The sequence below is a fragment of the Dermacentor albipictus genome, chromosome 1, assembly GCF_038994185.2.
Source record: "Dermacentor albipictus isolate Rhodes 1998 colony chromosome 1, USDA_Dalb.pri_finalv2, whole genome shotgun sequence".
Lineage (NCBI taxonomy): Eukaryota > Metazoa > Arthropoda > Arachnida > Ixodida > Ixodidae > Dermacentor > Dermacentor albipictus.
The window spans coordinates 320990796-321010183 of NC_091821.1; the positions used below are offsets into that span (position 1 = coordinate 320990796).

The 19388-nt window shown below is 50.9% G+C and overlaps 1 protein-coding gene across 1 annotated transcript; it reads left to right on the forward strand.

Annotated features, from left to right (window-relative positions):
- Positions 1–4656: 4656 nt before the first annotated feature.
- LOC135919379 (uncharacterized) lies at positions 4657–18835 on the forward strand. The gene is made up of 2 exons (XM_065453160.2): positions 4657–4855; positions 10791–18835. The coding sequence occupies exons 1-2, from the start codon at positions 4657–4659 to the stop codon at positions 18785–18787; spliced, it is 8196 nt and encodes a 2731-aa protein (XP_065309232.2). The 3' UTR covers positions 18788–18835.
- The last annotated feature ends 553 nt before the right edge of the window (positions 18836–19388 follow it).

Sequence of the window (19388 nt, forward strand, 5' to 3'; positions counted from 1 at the left end):
CTTCCCTTCGTATCTACAACTGTCATGGAGAAGGCGGGCGTCGCCACCGTCGGCCGGCCGTGTCGATCTTGTCGTTGTTGCTGCTACCGTTTTTGTCGTAGTGATGGTGGTGTTGGTAACTCCGGTTCGCCTCGCACATTCCGTTGTACCGGTGTTATTGTCGTCGTCCCTCGTCGCCATCACGGTCACCGGCTGGCCGCGGGTACCTGGCTGCATCGACGAAGAGGACGCCTTCTCGTCTTCCGTGTTTCTCGAGGATTGCAACGGCCCTGCGTTTACTTCTTTGCACGTCATGCACCGGGTGCATGTTCTTCGGCACGTTTTCCGTCTGTATGGCGTCCCTGACTTCCGGTAGCAGTGTTTCCTTCAGTCCCCGACCCTCGTCATATCGAATCCCGAGCAGGTCTAGGATTCGTCTTCTCGTTCTGGTGCTCGACATTCACCGCTAATAAGGCGCTTAGTTGTTCCCATAGCACACTGAATGGAAGGGTTCAGCATAGTGCGTTGAAGAGTGTATAGACCCTTTTCGTGGAGCAGTTTGCTCTAGAGGAACAAGACGCTTTTGGCGGTGCGCCGCACGTTGACTCAGTGAAAGCGCCTGAGGAAACCATCACCGTTTCCGCCCTTCTGCTGTGCAAAATTAGCTGTCGGAGCTGAAACTAGGTGTTCGCGAAGATACTGTGCTCCATTCATGCTGAAAAACCTGGCGCAGTAGAGAGGGGATGTGTGCAGTGGTTGGCTGCAAAAATTGTGACTGCATATTAAGTAATGGAATATTTGTGTGACCAAGACCGCGGACCGCCGCTACATAAGGACTGCCTGTCTCCCCTGCCGCCTTTCGCGATGCACGACATTCCTCGATGATTAAAAAACAAACGCTCGGCGTTGTACTACTACCTTCATTATAAGGACTTCGCGAGTTCGGCAAGGTGAGGACTGCTCATTGCACAGTGACAAAGTGAGTACACACTTTCTTGGCATGTTTCTCGCACTTTATCTACACACATCCACCCCAACTCAATCTCAAATTTACGCCCACTCTATTGCCAACGTATCAAGAATAAGTGAATGGGCGCACACTTGAATCAATGCGCCGAGGCATGGCTGACGGCGACTACACCAACAGCACACGAATGTTCGAAGCTGAACGTCTCGTGCCGGTAATACGTCTTTGCTGTAATACGTCTTTGCACAAGATGTTACAAAGCACAGAACATGTATGTTGGAAGCCTTGTGCACAGCAAGAGCAAATCTATCGCAACTGAGCGCACCCGCGAGCGACTCAGCAAAAATTGAACGACAGATAGTGACCGCATCGAGGAGCTTTACCGAGTCAGAAACCTGGCAAGCCGCTTCTTCAAAGTGTTTGCCAAATAGAGAACAAAGACTGAAACACACTGATCCTGATTTAATTAATAAACGGAAAGTTTGGATAGCTAATGTATTTCCAGCCCCCTTCTTGTATAAGTACCGTATACTTCTCGTAACGTTCAGACAAGGTGTAATGAGTTCCAAAAGCGCTTACATGTTGTTACGTTTCGCCTACGACGCGCGGTATAGCTGGCGCGGATGCAACGGAAGCCGGGGCTTCGTTCAAAGCGGCGGACATTTTGGCCCGTTCAGCGCTGCCGCAACGCCTCCCCGCCAAGCGCGTCCAGGCATGTTTCAATGCCACGTGTCTTCGTGTGTGTGCGTGTGTGTGTGTGTGCATGTTGGTGCCCACGCTTGTCAAAGCGCGGCAGCCGGGGAGAGGAGCTCCCCAAGTGTGAAGCGAGGAGGTCTGACCGGCGCCGGCCCGGCGGATGCGTCACTTCTTGTCTCAACGTGTCTCTCAGCGTGTCCGTGCCCCGCCGTCACGTGCGCCTCTGACGAGGCGTTCCTTCTTGCCCTCGACTCCGAGGTATAAAAGCAGCTGCCCCCGGACGCCAAGAGAGAGGCTCCGATTTCTTCCGTCGAGTAACGTGCTCTCCCGTCTCTCCACTTCGGTCGACCTGACCGGCCGCTCTTTTGCGATGCTAGAATAAACAAGTTGCAGTCGACTCATGCTCATGAATCAGTCGACTGTCAGTCAGTCAGTCATGAATCATGAATCAGTCAGTCGACTCATGAATAAACAAGAGCAGTCGACTCATGCTTTGCCAGGACCTTCGGATGCTTCCAGTTGTGCCCCAGGCCGCCAGGCCAACGCTACCCTTGGGGCTTGCGACCCAGATGCAATAAGGTCCTGTGAAGCTAAGGCCAAAGCTTGGTGTCGTCCACCCAGTCACCGTATATACGAAATCCACCGACACAGAGGTTTGCTGAGTCGCACCGCCCCCCCCCCCAACATGCCCACCACTGTAAATACCGATGCAGCTTAGGCAAGCAATGGGCGCATCACCACGTGATCAAACATGGTGGCGCCCACGGGATCACCGTAAAAAGGTACTATATGCTAGGGCTCAGCGTATTGTTGTCTGTAACTAATAGGAAAGTGTAAGCGTCAGTGTTATGATGGTAATTCTGGAGGTCGTAGAAAATTCGGCGCGTGTCAATGCAAGTTTTATGAAATGCAGATAGTAAACTTTATATCTGTCGATCACAGGTACCGGAGCTCGAGTGACTGAGGTTTATTCAGTGCTTTAAAATAGGTGCATAATCAGGAATCGAGCGCATGCCAAGCGAATCGCACGCTCTTACCTCCCTTCGGACTCCTCTATCCAGGAGACTTAACGGCCCTGCACCTTAGGTCACCTGGGCCTGGATGGGTGCCAATACCTGAAGACACAGAGAGCTGCGCAATATTTGGTGCTCCAGCACCTACAGCGGACGTTCACAATCTGTTGTGGTTTTACACAGGAAAGAGAATAAATTCCAAGAGCTGCAAATAACCTGCGAACTCTGAAGCAAACTGATAGTTATACGCTTGGACCATAGACTGTCCTATATGCAACTGCTTTAATTTTTATATGAGAATGGCCTGCACGCTTTTGTTTAGCTACTTATTATAGCGCAAGCTACGCGAATTCTTAAGAGGCAAAAGGTTTTGGAGCTGCATGCAACTTCTGGCGCGTGTCTAATGCGACGCCATGGTGGCGCTAATCTGGCAGATGTGGATTCCAACGCCTTGGACTGCTTGCCGACGGTGCCTCGTTCACCTACCATGCAGGAGACGTATGCAGTACAAAATAATTCAAAATCATTAAGAAAATCGTTTGTCCTGTAGAGAACTTACATAGTCTGATGATGATTCTCACGAAAACGACAATTAATACCGATCGCAGAAAAAGCAGTTTTCGTTGCAAATGAACGACCAGATTTCTCTCCCACGCTTTTGATGAACAATGAGACAGCAAGTACGACGGCATCGAGCTTAGAGTGCACTGCATCCTCGAACACCCCATCAGGAAAGAGATATGATCAGTTGCATCTTCCAAACGGGACGTCGGTAGATGTCCTTTGGGGTTGCACTAAATTATACAAGCACCATCTGTGACGTATAAACGAGCGTCACTACACCAACTGCTTCCTCTCCAAACTCATCCACGCTCACGTCACACGTGTTCGTGCTTCGCCTCACCGCGCCTCAGCTGAGAAAGAACAGTTGCCACCAGTGGCGCAGCCAGAGGGTGGCACACCGGGCACGTGCCCCTGCCCCCGACTCCCCGCCCTGAAATTTCTCTATTAGTGTGCGGCCTTCCCAGCCTCCAACCCCACTTTCTCCCTCTCCCAGTCCACGATCAAATGAATGCCGCCCCCGGGAAAAAAATTCTATAGCTGCGCCACTGCCTTCTGCATGTACTAGGCGAGACACCGACGCCAAACCTGGAGAAAGAGTCAAACAAGCTACGTCCATGAGCGACTGTAATGCAATAAATAGCACTGTCGGGACTGGCTCACCCATGCATTTTATTACACTGGTTTCAGGATCTGCTGATGTTACAAAACCTATTAAAACCCCAGTGTGGAGTAGCAGGTCACAGACACGCTCCTCCGGGCAACATCTCCGCCTTTCCTTTCATCGAACCTTCTCCTCTCTCTCTCTCTCTCTCTCTTGCGAAGATACATTTCGTGCGTCAGTATCACGACTTGCGCAACAAGTTACAAGATTTGATTATACACAGTCTTTGAGCAAGATATTCAACCTTCTTTGAACAGCAAGACAAGCAAGCTATTCAATCAGCTGTTCAATTTTCCTTTGCAATCTTTACTAGCGAGGGTTTCCAGTCTGTCACATAATCCTCTGTCTTGGCGACCCGCTGTATAAATGTCCATCATTTTGAAGAGCATATAATTCTACATATTCAGAAAGCGAGCGGTTGTCCAGGTCAAGGATTCTTGTTACGCCGTGCATGCCGTGGCCAAGTTGTTTTACGTCAGACATATTAAGTAATAGAAAAAAGGTGTACTGTTTTAGTAAATATCAGATAATTGCATCGTCAGTGACCGTGCGCATTGACCACGATCGCCTCCATCTTGCCCGTGTGCATGTCTACGTTTGCTCGACTCCTGTTTGCAGCGTCAACGTCCTCGGCCCTCGTCTTGGCCTGCTACCACAGGAGTAAGTTGACGTTCCCGTACCATCTGTGGCCCCGCGCGGCGTTCACGAAGGCCTATGCGTTTCACACTTGCGTAGTGTGGCATGCAAATCCTCCGTAGAGACACGTCGGGCGGCAAATGGGAAACTGGAACGTGCGAAGAGGAAGACGATGCACGCCCGCCGAGCGCGAGCACGGTTTGGCGGTTCGTCCAGTTCGCCACCAGGGGGTCGAGTTCCAGTGGCAGGGAGCGGCCGCCGCCATGAGCCAAAACAGCCCGCCGCGGCCGCCGGATCCTCGCGAGGACGGGTACGACTACCGGCTCGACGTGTCCACCGGTGAGCCGTGCACGTTCAGTAGATGAGAAGGGCCGCGCACCCGCCCAGTTGTTTACACCGTCGTACTTCACGCTTTCGGTAACGGCACGCGCCGTGTATCGCCAAGCAAACAAACGAAACATGCCTTAGGTGCCCGATCTGAGCTTCTTCGTTTCTACTTCCCAGATGAAGCGTTAGAACGAAGCTCAGACAAGAAAGCGCAGGCGGTTTGCTTTGGAATATTCGCCAAGTACATTGCAAGAATTAAGCTAACATTTTTAGACAAAACAACGAAATGTCTGCGCCTGTTGTTAGAAGGCAATTCACGCGATGTCAGACACACTGCGGAGAGATCCCTAATATTGCGCTTTCTGGTACCGTGTAACCAATAAACACTTTCGTTGTGCGTGGTTTCCATTGGTCTTGTGCGCCGCGTAGTATTGCAGTTTGTGCTTGTACGATAGCCGCCAGCCGCGTCTACACAAGTGACTCGGAGCCGTGATGGCCGAACGAATCCCCACACTTTTATTGGGCTACACCTTATATGGGGAAAGTTTGGCGCGTAACTCCCTATACGTCTCTTCCCCGAGATATGCACACAAGAAAAGCCAACCACTTCACAAGTCAAGTCTTCTCGGAGTCTTGACTCGACGCCAAAACGTGGCGACTCTCACTCCGCGATCATTGGATACTCGTGGTGTCGTTGTTGCCGTGACGTCTGTTACCGCGGTCCGCTCTTCGCGATTCTCACTCTGAGCTGGCTCATCGTTGGGTCTGAACAGAGCTCTATATGCACCCTATTACGCACAAGCACTGCGGTGGGTGTTTCCATGACGTGCGAGCTGGTCTTGGAGGCTGCGCTGAGAAGACACGCCCTATCCTTGATGTCTCGAACCCACGCCGTATCTCCCGGCTGCATCGGAGGCATTAGGCGGCATCCGAATATGGTCGCACTTAAAGAAGCTCCACGCAGAATTTCTTCGTGAAAGGCGTGTACGTGCTTCCAACGGTCGAATGGGTGCTCGGGCAACTGGGCGACGCAAAAGAGTTTTCGAAGCTGGACGCGACAGCAGTACTTCACCAAGTGCGATTGTCCCAAGAATGCCAAGTGTGTACCATATTCATGACGGCATTTGGACGCCACTGCTACTGTCGTTATTTTTCTTTCTTAAGTAATCCAGTGTTACTTTTTAAGGCGAGGACACAGAAAGACATTACAGGACGGGCGCTGACTCCAACTATGTTTAATGAAAGAGACTCGTACACGTTACATTTATGAAGAATAACGGCACTGAGCGCATGCCCATTCATGACTGCAGGAAAAAGCCTATACAAACAAATGAAAACGGTATATCAAGATGAACAGACTGCATATCATCTCCCTTTGTTGAATCACCGATGTTTAATAATAATGTTTTGACAATGCACTGTTAATAATAATAGTAATGTTTAATAATAATGTTTAAACAGTGTGCCGATCGAGACGTCTGGCGAGATCTATGAACACTCCGCGCGATTTTTCGCCGCCATCAATAATTACACATAAAAAATACTGATTTCTTTATTTTTAATATGTTTTCCGAAGAACATTATTAACATTAATTGCACAATTTTCCTTTGCGTAAGAATTTGAACGCCAGTTGGCGAAATATGTCTAGGCGTGTTCGTGTTCCCATCGCAGAGACTGGTGCGCAGAAGAAGCTGTAGTCTAAGACGTCAGGTTAGACAACTTTGCTTGCTGTAACGAATTGTAACGCATCCTAAGCAGACTATAGCGCAGAATACGCAGACCATGCAGACCCTGACGGCTTGTGTCATTGTCTTCTGACGCGTAGTAGCCAAGGTACGGTGGCTGGAGTACAGTACTTGCCGCGGTGCGTGGTTTCCGCAGCGAGGCACCGCGTACCTCCCTCACATAGCGCAATCATTCTGCCGCGTGTTGCAGAACGTCGGCCGAGAAGTTCCAGCGAAACACTCATTGCAATAAAGCAAGGTGGGCCCGCGTACGCGCAAAGACCACTCCGTTAGTTCAGATGCAGACACATCGTGATGCTGCGTGCGCGGCGCAAGCTGCAGCTCCGCGCCGGTAACGCCGATAAGATAAGCGACAACGCCGATAAAACCCTGTAAACGTATAAAAGAGCACCAAAGGGACGTCTCCAACAAGAAAATGTCTCGAACGCCCTTGCCGAACACGCCGATAATCGCAGTCACCGCATCGATTGGGAAAACGCTGCTATAATAGCTAAGGAAAAGAATCCGATGACGTGACTCTTGTTAGAATCTTTATTTATTCAAACTACTGACAACAGTATCAACAGGACTGATGGAAATCTTCCTGCCAACTACACCCGTTCCCTACGTCACATTCTGGCATAAAAACGACTTGCGGCTCTCTCCCGCTCTTAGTGTGATCCAGGAACCCGTACGGGTACCGAATCGTCTCTGCGTTGTTTCACCTTGACCTGATCAGTGGCGGTAATTTCTTCGTCACCCTGTATATAGTTCTCCTTAATGATGCCCATAAGATTGTCGTTCATTGCTTCAACACTAAGGTCCTCTTCCGGAGTTAAAGCCGAATACATGTTCTGTAGCTTGATCCGGAATTTCTCTAGTTTCCCTCTTACCGCTAACTCATTGATTGGCTTCTTATGTACCAGTTTCTTCCGCTTCCTTCTCAAGTCTAGGCTAACCCCAGTTCTTACCATCCTATGGTCACTGCAGCGCACCTTGCCGAGCACGTCCACATCTTGTATGATGCCACGGTTAGCGATTAGTATCAAGTCTATTTCATTTCTAGTCTCGCCATTCGGGCTCCTCCACGTCCACTGTCGGCTATCCCGCTTGCGGAAGAAGGTATTCATTATTGGCATATTATTCTGTTCTGCAAACTCTACTAATAACTCTCCCCTGCTATTCCTAGAACCTATGCCATATTCCCCCACTGACTTGTCTCCAGCTTTCTTCTTGCCTACCTTGGCATTGAAGTCGCCCATCAGTATAGTGTATTTTGTTTTGACTTTACCCATCGCCGATTCCACGTCTTCATAGAATTAAGCTTTCGACTTCCTGGTCATCATGACTGGATGTAGGGGCGTAGACCTGTACGACCTTCAATTTGTACCTCTTATTAAGTTTCACAACAAGACCTGCCACTCTCGCGTTAATGCTATAGAATTCCTGTATGTTACCAGCTATATCTTTATTAATCAGGAATCCGACTCCATATAGTTCTTGTCTCTGCACTCAGCTCCGGTAGCACAGGACGTGCCCGCTTTTCAGTGCTGTATATGCTTCTTTCGTCCTCCTAACCTTACTGAGCCCTATTATATCCCATTTACTACCCTCTAATTCCTCCAATATTACTGCTACACTCGCCTCACTAGATAACGTTCTAGCTTTAAACGTTGCCAGGTTCATATTCCAATGCATGGCGGCCTGTCCGGAGCAAGGGATTCTTAGCACCCTCTGCTGCGTCGCAGGTCTGACCGCCGCCGTGGTCAGTTGCTTCGCAGCTGCTGCATGGGGACTGAGGGCCGGGGTTTGATTGTTGTATTCATGCAATATGATCGATGTATTCATGCAATAGAAGTCGGTGGTAACTCCGTTAGAGAGGATACCAGTAAGCTATCGCAGGAGACGAAAGATCTGATAAAGAAACGCCAATGTGCGAAAGCCTCTAACCCTACAGCTAGAATAGAACTGCTAGAACTTTCTTAATCAACAAGCGTAAGACAGCTGACATAAGGAACTCCAATATAGATAGAATTGAACATGCTCTCAGGAACAGAGGAAGCCTAAAAGCAGCGAAGAAGAAACTAGGAATAGGCAAGAATCAGATGTATGCGTTAAGAGACAAAGCCGGCAATATCATTACTAATATGGATGAGATAGTTCAAGTGGCTGAGGAGTTCTATAGAGATTTATACAGTACCAGTGGCACCCACGAAGATAATGTGAGAGAGAATAGTCTAGAGGAATTTGAAATCCCACAAGTAACGCCGGAAGAAGTAAAGAAAGCCTTGGGAGCTATGCAAAGGGGGAAGGCAGCTGGGGAGGATCAGGTAACAGCAGATTTGTTGATGGATGGTGGGCACATTGTTCTAGAAAAACTGGCCACCCTGTATACACAGTGCCTCATGACCTCGAGCGTACCGGAATCTTGGAAGAACGCTAACATAATCCTAATCCATAAGAAAGGGTACGCCAAGGACTTGAAAAATTATAGACCGATCAGCTTACTGTCCGTTGCCTACAAAGTATTTACTAAGGTAATCACAAAGAGAATCAGGAACACCTTAGACTTCTGTCAACCAAAGGACCAGGCAGGATTCCGTAAAGGCTACTCAACAATAGACCATATTCACACTATCAATCAGGTGATAGAGAAATGTGCGGAATATAACCAACCCTTATATATAGCTTTCATTCATTACGAGAAAGCGTTTGATTCAGTCGAAACCTCAGCAGTCATGGAGGCATTACGGAATCAGGGTGTAGACGAGCCGTATGTAAAAATACTCAGATATCTATAGCGGCTCCACAGCCACCGTAGTCGTCCATATTAAAGAAAGCAACAAAATCCCAATAAAGAAAGGCGTCAGGCAGGGAGATACGATCTCTCCAATGCTATTCACAGCAGGTTTACAGGAGGTATTCAGAGACTTGGAGTGGGAAGAATTGAGGATAAGAGTTAATGGAGAATACCTTAGTAACTTGCGATTCGCTGATGATATTGCCTTGCTTAGTAACTCAGGGGACCAATTGCAATGCATGCTCACTGACCTGGAGAGGCAAAGCAGAAGGGTGGGTCTAAAAATTAATCTGCAGAAAACTAAAGTAATGTTTAACAGTCTCGGAAGAGAACAGCATTTTACGATAGGTAGTGAGGCACTGGAAGTAGTAAGGGAATACATCTACTTAGGGCAGGTAGTGACCGCGGATCCGGATCATGATCTTAAATAATCAGAATAAGGATGGGCTGGGGTGCGTTTGGCAGGCATTCTCAGATCGTGAACAGCAGGTTGCCATTATCCCTCAAGAGAAAAGTGTATAACAGCTGTGTCTTACCAGTACTCACGTACGGGGCGGAAACCTGGAGGCTTACGAAAAGGGTTCTACTTAAATTGAGGACGACGCAACGGGCTATGGAAAGAAGAATTATGGGTGTAACGTTAAGGTATAAGAAAAGAGCAGATTGGGTGAGGGAACAAACGCGAGTTAATGACATCATAGTTGAAATAAAGAAAAAGAAATGGGCATGGGCAGGACATGTAAAGAGGAGGGAAAATAACCGATGGTCATTAAGGGTTACGGACTGGATTCCAAGGGAAGGGGAGCGTAACGGGGGGCGGCAGAAGGTTAGGTGGGCGGATGAGATTAAGAAGTTTGCAGGGACAACATGGCCACAATTAGTACATGACCGGGGTAGTTGGAGAAGTATGGGAGAGGCCTTTGTCCTGCAGTGGGCGTAACCAGGCTGATGATGATGATATAGTTCTAACCGATGCTGCTCGCGATCATGTGTCTACACGGTTCATGTCTACACACGCCGCACCACGGATGTTTACTTAGTCAGCTTAGACTGCCACTACAGCTACGAACTTTATATACACTTCGTGTAATGTATTCCAATATGTTGCTATTGTATTCATTGATTCGCCCTTATGGCGAAACTGCGATATTTTTTGCCAACACGCCCGACAGGAAAGAAACTTACAGTGTGATCGGTGCAAATGAGTATTTTACTATGTCACTGCTATCATGGACAAGAAGTTATAGCTAAATGAGACACGTGCGCTGAGAGGATAGAAGGTGGCGTCGCAAGTGACGAGATTATATACAGTATACATTTCGAATGGTATATCGCGTGTAAAGCAGAGCTGCAGCTCATTCATTTGAGACGCGCGTGCGCCTGGCGGTGGCAAAAAACGATGGCTGCGTCTTTTCTGTGCAGGAGAGAAGAAGGATGACCACTTCTGGGGCGAGGAGATCGTCAAACCGAGCCGGAAACTATCTTTCGAGCGCGACATCCGGGTGCAGGAGTTCAAGGAAGAGCGCAGCCCGAGCGAAGTACGCAAGCTGGTGCGCTCGCCCGATACGAAGGCGCGCGCCGCCGAACCATCGCTCGACACCAGTGGTTCGATATCAACGAAGAGTCGGAGAAGCCACCACAGAAAGAGGAAGAAGCGAAAGTCCAGAAGGAAGAAGAAAAAGAAGAAGAAGAAGAAGCGCAGCAGAGATGACAGCAGCACAACGGCAACAACCGGGGAGACGACAGAGTCCAGAGAGGGTCAGTCCCTCGGCGCTTCGCTGTCACAATTACTGCCCTCAGGCGTAGCCAACTTCTTCACAGCGGATCCGGCAGCGAGCCCGCCTATGAACGAGAGAGCCATGGATGCAGCTGCCATCGGCGAACCTGCGGGTGTCATGCAGCCGGCAGATGTGACCGCCGCAGAGACGTTGCCACCAAAGAGGAAGCGGAAAAAGCACCGCCGGTCCTCACGCGAAGTGGACGCGTCCGCTTTCTGGACGCCGGCCAGCGGCGGTGAAGCGATGGCGACGGGCTCTCCCAACTTGTCCGCCCAGCAGTGGGTACCTGACACAGCAGACCGGCAAGGAGACCACAGACGGCAGCGGTACCCTGCACAAGCAGCGTACGACCAACAAGCACATGACACTGCTGCCTACACAGCCGCTCTGCAGCAGTACCAGCACACGCAGAACCTGCAACGGCTGGAAGCCGAACATTTGAATCGCCTTTACCAACAAGTGCAGCAAGTGCGCAGTCAAATTGATGCGGCTAGACAGCAAGCTCAAGGTACTCACGCTAGACCTGCACAATTCAACGCTGGTGACTTAGGGAAAAAACGGGATGCTCGCGAGAGGTGTCGCGATATGGAGAAAGCGTACGAAATGGAGCAAGCTGCGCAGCTACGAAAGATTGAAAAAGCTGCTAATGACCAGAAAGCGCAAGAGGCTCGCGAAAGGTGTCGTGAGATGGAGAAAGCGTACGAAATGGAGCAAGCAGCGCCGCTAAGAAAGATGAAAGAAGTTGATAACCAGAAAGCACGAGAGGCTTGCGAGAGGTGTCACGAACTGGAAAAAGCGTACGAAATGGAGCAAGCTGCGCAGCTACGAAAGATTGAAAAAGCTGCTAATGACCAGAAAGCGCAAGAGGCTCGCGAAAGGTGTCGTGAGATGGAGAAAGCGTACGAAATGGAGCAAGCAGCGCCGCTAAGAAAGATGAAAGAAGTTGATAACCAGAAAGCACGAGAGGCTCGCGAGAGGTGTCACGATATGGAGAAAGCGTACGAAATGGAGCAAGCTGCGCAGCTACGAAAGATTGAAGAAGGTGCTAATGACCAGAAAGCGCAAGAGGCTTGCAAAAGGTGTCGTGAGATGGAGAAAGCGTACGAAATGGAGCAAGCAGCGCCGCTAAGAAAGATGAAAGAAGTTGATAACCAGAAAGCACGAGAGGCTCGCGAGAGGTGTCACGATATGGAGAAAGCGTACGAAATGGAGCAAGCTGCGCTGCTACGAAAGATGAAAGAAGTTGATAACCAGAAAGCACGGGAGGCTCGCGAGAGGTGTCACGAACTGGAAAAAGCGTACGAAATGGAGCAAGCTGCGAAGCTACGAAAGATTGAAGAAGCTGCTGATGGCCAGAAAGCGCAAGAGGCCCGCGATAGGTGTCACGAGATAGAAAGAGCGTACGAAATGGAGCAAGCTGCACAGCTAAGAAAATTGAAAGAAGTTGACGACCAGAAAGCACAAGAGGCTCGCGAGAGGTGTCACGAAGTGGAAAAAGCGTACGAAATGGAGCAAGCTGCGCAGCTACGAAAGATTGAAGAAGCTGCTGATGACCAGAAAGCGCAAGAGGCTCGCGAGAGGTGTCGTGACATGGAGAAAGCGTACGAAATGGAGCAAGCTGCGCAGCTAAGAAAAATTCGGGAAGAACAAAAAGAAGAGCGGCAAAGAAAACGAGAGGCCCGCGCAAGATGTCACGAAATGGAGAAGGCATACGAACTGGAACAAGCAGCACAGTTGAAGATGCCACGGGAACAAAGGCAAGCCGCAGGTAATCTCCAACGAGAGGAATATTTGGAACGCGAAAGGTACCAAAGAGCCCAGCAAATAGAGGGCGCATGCGGACAAGAGCAACATAGAACGCTAGAAATATTGCGGAAGAAGCATCAAGACGAGGCAATTCAGCAGCAATACCAAAAGGAACAAGAAGCCGAGCGTCACAAATATCAAAGACCGCAGCAGATGGAGAAGGCGTACGAAAAGGAACAGAAAGCCCATTTGTGGCGAACGACGCAGCAGAAAGAACCGGCACGGCTACTTAGTCAAAAAGAAGAAGAGGAGGAACGCCAGAGGTACCAAAGAGCGCAGCAGATGGAGAAGGCGTACGAAAAGGAACAAAAAGCTCATTTGCCGAAAATGGTGCAGCAGCAACAGCCCGTACAGCCACTTAATCAAAAAGAAGAGGAGGAGCGACAGAGGTACCCAAGAGCGCAGCAGATGGAAAAGGCGTATGAAAATGAACAGAAGGTCCATTTGTGGAGAATGACGCAGCAGCCAGCGCAACCAGCACAACCACAAGAGGTGGAGCTCCGCAGGCACCAAAGAGGGGAACAATTAAATAAGGGGGAAGAACAGAAGGCTCAGATGGGTCCAGTGGCACAGAAAAATCGGGCAACACAACAGCCGTACCAACAAGAACCACAAGCAGAACACCTACGCTACGAGACCGCTGTACAGCTTCAGAAAGAAGAAAGAGCTAGATCTGATCAACTTTCACAGGACTCATTCGGACATCAGAAAGACCAACAAAGGCAGGACTGTCACAAGGGCTTGGAAACAGTGCAGCAACACGCGGCAAGAAAGGAGGTGGTACAACAATTGCAACAATTAGAGAAAATGTATGAAGCAAGGCATGAGCAGTCAGCGAGGATGCCTGAATTAGTTTTAAAAGGTCAACAGAAAGTAGAGGCGCTCGAGGTTGAGCGCAAACCAACAATGACATTGTTTACCCCTCCCGGATTCGGACCTGTCGGTTCGCATCTCAGGATAAAAACAAAGATAAATATAGACATGGCGCCGCTGAGCCCGGAAAACGTGGAATCTATTGAAGAAACAGTTATTCTTGAAGACTACCTCGGTGGAAACGAGGATGGCACATTCGGCCAAGAGAGCTTCCAAGGACATCAGAGGGGACTCACGACAGCTCCACCCGTCGTCACCATCGTAGAAAAGCCTACCATTCATGCAGTTACGGAAGAAGCCGCGGTATCCAACGTCACAGTGATCATCAATCCAGCACCGTCAAACATTACTCAAGTAATCGAGCAACCTTCAATAGAACAGCCGAAAAGCGAAGTCTTGCATCTCCTTGCGACTGCGCTCGGTATCGATGCTGACGACTCCCACCAGGACGACATCACGGGACAGGAGGCGTCGTCGACGAACACTCTGTCGTTTGGCGAAGTGGACACCATGTACGAGGACACGTCCAGCACACCCGCGCCATCTAAGTACACCGAATCACCAGGGCCCCAAACAGTAGTTGGAATAGTCCAGGACTGTTTCCAAGTCATGGATGAGGTAATTAAAACCGAAGTATCCTCGACACAGCTTAGGTACAGCGAGGTACAAGGAGCTGAAACTGTAGTGAGAATGGTCCACGACTGTTTTCAAGTAATGGACGATGTAGTTCAAAGCGAGCCGTGCACGTCCCCTATGATAAATGTAATGCGTAATATATCGGCCTCATCCAGGCTCTCTACAGCCGAGACAAACTCGAGATCGTCTGCAAATTCTGCCAGTCACAGATTGGTAGGCGAGAACAAAAAGTCTCGAAGCGCCAGGAGGCCCTTGGGCTCTCGAAAGGTCACATCCGCCGGTTCTGTGCGTTCAGGGAAGTGTCGAATGTCAAATTTCGATTCCTCAGAAGCATGGGTAAAGAGGGGCTCGCACCTGTCCGAAGACTCTGACTCACGGCGCCTTCCTTCATTTCCAGGCCTCAACGCAAGAGTTGAGGTAGCTGTCAACAGGCCTGATGTGGTTGGCTTAGTCAACAGGCCGGACATCGTTCGCCTGCGTTCTACCTGCCTCTTACTAGAGTCAGTAACGGGACTTGTTCAAGACACTGTGAACAAAGATTTCGCCAGTGCGAAAGCAAACATTCTAAGTGCAGGCGACCCGCTCAGGACAACTGTTGCGGCGTATGTTGTGGAAGATGACGACGCAAAGAAAAAGAAAAGGCGTAAAAAAAAGAAGAAACGCTCAAAAAAGAAAAAGAAGAAAAAGAAAAGGAAAAAGTCAAAAAAGAAGAAGAAGAAGAAAAGGAAGAAAAAGTCGAAGAAAAAGAAGAAAAAGAAGAAAAAGAAGAAGTCCAAGAAGAAGAAGAGAAAGAAGAAAAAGAGTGACGAGAGCAGTCCCACATCATCACCATCGTCATCTAGTCCATCGTCCTCAATTGAAAAAGTGGGCGACGGAAAGACTCCGTCTCCTACAACCTCCAAAGCTACAACAGGCATTACAAAACCCATGGCTACAGTTAGTGTGTCTTCAAGAAGTTACAAATCTACACAGACAGACGACCTGTTGAGAGGTTCAAGACAACGCATACAGCGAGGGGCTTACCTTCCACCCGCAGGCGAAGGGCGGCGACGCCGTAGACACCGAATCAGGACACACTCCGACACATCGGACAGCAGCAGCGTCTCGCAGAGGTACCGTATTGTCACCCACGTGGTTCTCGGCGATGGCAGCTCGGCAGCCCGGCTAAGCGGCAGCGGTTCAGAAGGGGTCTACCAGCTGCCGAAGCCACGGAGCAAGTCGAAGTCCAGGCAGCGGATCGACACACGTGGCAGGGTTCAGCGCACGTCTTCCCAGTGTTCCAACTGCGGCGGTACCACCACTCCACCCATGCTGGTCGAGCGGCCCATCATCATCGAGGCGCCGACCATTCCATCGCCGCCGTATCCTAAGCGAGACGGGAGACTGGATGACGATGATCGGTACGACCGACGACAGCGACGGAGACGCCATCACCGCTCCTCGGGCTCCCGCTCGTCGGATAGAACATCGAGCGAGTCGCGCCATCGCCGCCGCCACCGCCGCCGACGTCGCCGATCGCACGAAAGGCGACCACGACGCTACTACGTCGATGACCCCGAGATCCCAGGTCGGCCCGGTCGTCCCATGTACGCAAGCCCTCCATCCTACTACTATGGTGACCCCATGGGTGTACCGGCTCCCTACATGCGGCGTCGGGCGCGGTCCTTCGAGCGTGTCCCGCCGCGTTTCCCACGCTACGTGGCAGGCTACGGGCCGCCGGTTATGCCCGACATGCCGCCCGTGCCATTCGAGTCGAGTGGTGAAGCAATTCCGCCTGTGTCCATGATGATCACGACCAACATGATGCAGCCGTCACCAGTGGCGACACCATCACCGCTTCCTTCGCGACCGCTTCCCCTGCCAGCGCTACCTCCCCCGCTAATACCTCAAGCGATGCCCAGTCCGGCAATGTTATCAGCACCGATGGGGCAGCCTTCGTTCACATTTCCTCAGGGCGTACCGCCATCAGAACCTCCCCTGCCTACCAAGAAGCGCTCACTCACGGTAGAGGTCCAGACGCCACCCGCTAGTCCTCCAGTGCCTACCTCGTATACGGCTTCAGCACCCTTGCTCACCTACCAGAACAACCGGTATGGCACCAACTCAAGCAGCAGCGACAGCTGGAAGCACGGATACGCAGCTAGCCAGCAGCCGACAAGCTTTTCTTCGACCATTACGACGTCTTCGTTTAGCGGAGCAGCACCGCAGGCGTATGGCGGCAAGGCTGCTGAGAACCCTTGGATGGCACCGTATAATTACATGCGGCGCAACTTCGACCAAGGCAACTTTGTGCTCAGCATAATTTTCCTTTTGGGTATAGCAGCCTGTGTGATAGCACTTATTGGGCAGTATGGCCGCTACCGGGAAAGTCGCGACACGATAGAGGAAGAGGAGGAAGGCGCCGTGATGCATGGCCCGTGGCTCTTCAACCTGTCAGGCGTCGCCTCGACGTTGCTCGTGCGCGGATACAAGTTTTGCCACGCGCCCGATTGCAAACGTGAAGCCGACAGGTTGGCTAGTGTGCTCGCCTCCGGTCCTTGTGATAGCTTCTACGACTACGTTTGCTCGCGCCGCTGGGCGTCGAAGCGTAGGCCGGCGGATGCTATGACCGCGGACGACGGTGTCGTGCAGGACATCCAGGACAGCGTATGGAGAAACATCAAGAATGACAGGAAGCAGTCGCTCGCAGCAGTCATGTGGAGGAGCTGCCTGGACGTCAGCAGTTTGGGCGCCGCTCCTTTCCTTGAGTTCTTCAATGCATCAGGGCTAGCGGGCTGGCCCTTCCACGAGGCGCCGTTGGACGTGGACACGTTGCGCGTTGCTGGTCGTTTGGTCCGCCTGCTCCGCTTGGCCACGCTGCTAAGTTTGCGCGTCGAGCGCGGCTTCGGGCAGAATGTCATCCTTGTGCTTGGCCACGCAGCCCCACCCCTGGACCTCCGCGACTTCCGAAGTAACGCTAGTATGACTACTTTCGTGAAGAGAGTAGAAACAACAATGAAGTTCCTCGCGTCAGACGTCAATGACACTACGACGAGAGCAGTTGAAGTGTTAAACTTTTGCCTACGGCTGGTCAACCTCAACGCTGCCACAAACAACAGCGCGTCCAAGCTTGGCGCGAACTTTTCAACTTTTCTTGACGTTGCAGTAGGTGACCTCATCGATTTGACAGGAACGAACGTGCATATCAACCTAGAATCGCCCAAATACGTAAACGAACTGAGCCAGCTGTTGAGCGCTGTATCGCCACGCGCAGTGCTCAACTATTTGGGCTTTTACACAGTGGACCATATGTGGTCTTTCTCACCCGAGGGCGCGAGAGAAGAAGTCAAATCCGGCCGCCGCGAGCGAAGGTGTCTACAGATGACAGAGAGGGCTGTTCCGTCTCAAGTTCTCGAAATTGGCTTTCAGGTATACAAAAACCGCCTCAATTGGACGGACCTGCGCAGACGTACGAACGAGACGAAGAAGCACATAATAGACGGCGTCCGGTCCTTGTCCTGGATGGACCACGCTATGAAGGTCAAGGTCATCGAGAGAATCGATGCAACAAGCGTCGAGTTGTTCTTCCCGCCGCACATGCCGAAGACGAGCCCGGTGGCCGCACCCCCGCCACAGCGGAGTGCGTTCGAACTGTACCAGCGTGCTGTCGAAGAGAGCTTTGCCGCGTCTGTCCATAGCGGCACGACGGCTGGCGAGAGCCTGTTCTCGCGCCACTCTGAGCTTGGCTCCCATGGTGTGCTGCGTGTTCCTCTTGCGGCGGCGGCGATGGCAAGCACTGGCCCGTCACCGTCACCGTACGTGGCCCTGCTGCGTTCCACGCGGCTCAACGTGCGTTTAGCTAAGGCGCTGCTGCAGGTAGCGCTGGCCGACGATATCTGGACGGCGGCAGCCCGCGGTCGGTACCGGGCGTTGCAGTCGTGCTTCCTGTCCCGGTTCCCAGCGGTACGCGACCCGCTTGAAGAGGGCCGGCTAGTACCCAAGCCGGCCGCCGTGGCGCGCGACGACGTGCTCGAACACGTGGCCGTCGCGCTGGCGCACGTAGAGTTCCGGCGCGGCGTACAGCTTCTGCGCCACAACATGAGCGACTACCGGCTGGCCGATGCCCAGGCATGGTCCTCCGAGCAGCTGTTCTTCGTCTCGTACGCCGAGTCGGAATGCCAGGCGTACGACGACGAGCTGGCCTTCCGACGCTTCCTGGCGCGCAACGAGAGTCCTGCAAGGCAGCGCGTCGACATGGCGCTGGCACACGATCCCACATTCCACAGGGCGTTCCACTGCCATCACGGTTTCCCCATGCGGCCACGCCACAGCTGCAGCTTCTGGTGACGCAGCACCTTTGTGTGGTGCACATGAATAAATGATATTCTGCCGCCGCATGCTTAGTATGTATCAGTGGCGTCACTCAGTGGCGTACCAACTGTTTCCCAATTGGGGGGGGGGGGGCAAACTGCAAATGATCTGGCCTCTCTCTCTCTCTCTCTCTCTCACACACACACACCTGTGCCATGCCATGCCATGCTTATTTTTTTAGTAAGCGAGTGTTTACAAGTTTATACGGCCGATGAAACTAATGTCCTTACTTATCATGACTGTCTACTAACTTGCAATTTGCTATCGCAATCTCTGCTTCGCCTCGCAGGCGAAACTGACATTTTGCAATAGTAATTTGATATATATATATATATATACTGCCATTTTTTGTAAACCCTGATGAAGGTCGGTCCACCGATCGAAACTGTCGAAATTAAATACTTGTTCTGTTTACCTTGTAGCGCCACTCAAGTTCTTTACGTTTGAAAGGTAGCCTGAAGAATCCCTCTTTGCCTACTATATATATATATATATATATATATATATATATATATATATATATATATATATATATATATATATATATATATATATATATGCAAACATGCACAAATCA

Coding starts and splice junctions, on each gene's coding strand:
- LOC135919379 (XM_065453160.2), top strand. CDS start 4,657: ATGGGAAACTGGAACGTGCGAAGAGGAAGACGATGCACGCCCGCCGAG. Junction 4,856..10,790: donor CCGGCTCGACGTGTCCACCG/GTGAGCCGTGCA, acceptor TTTTCTGTGCAG/GAGAGAAGAAGGATGACCAC.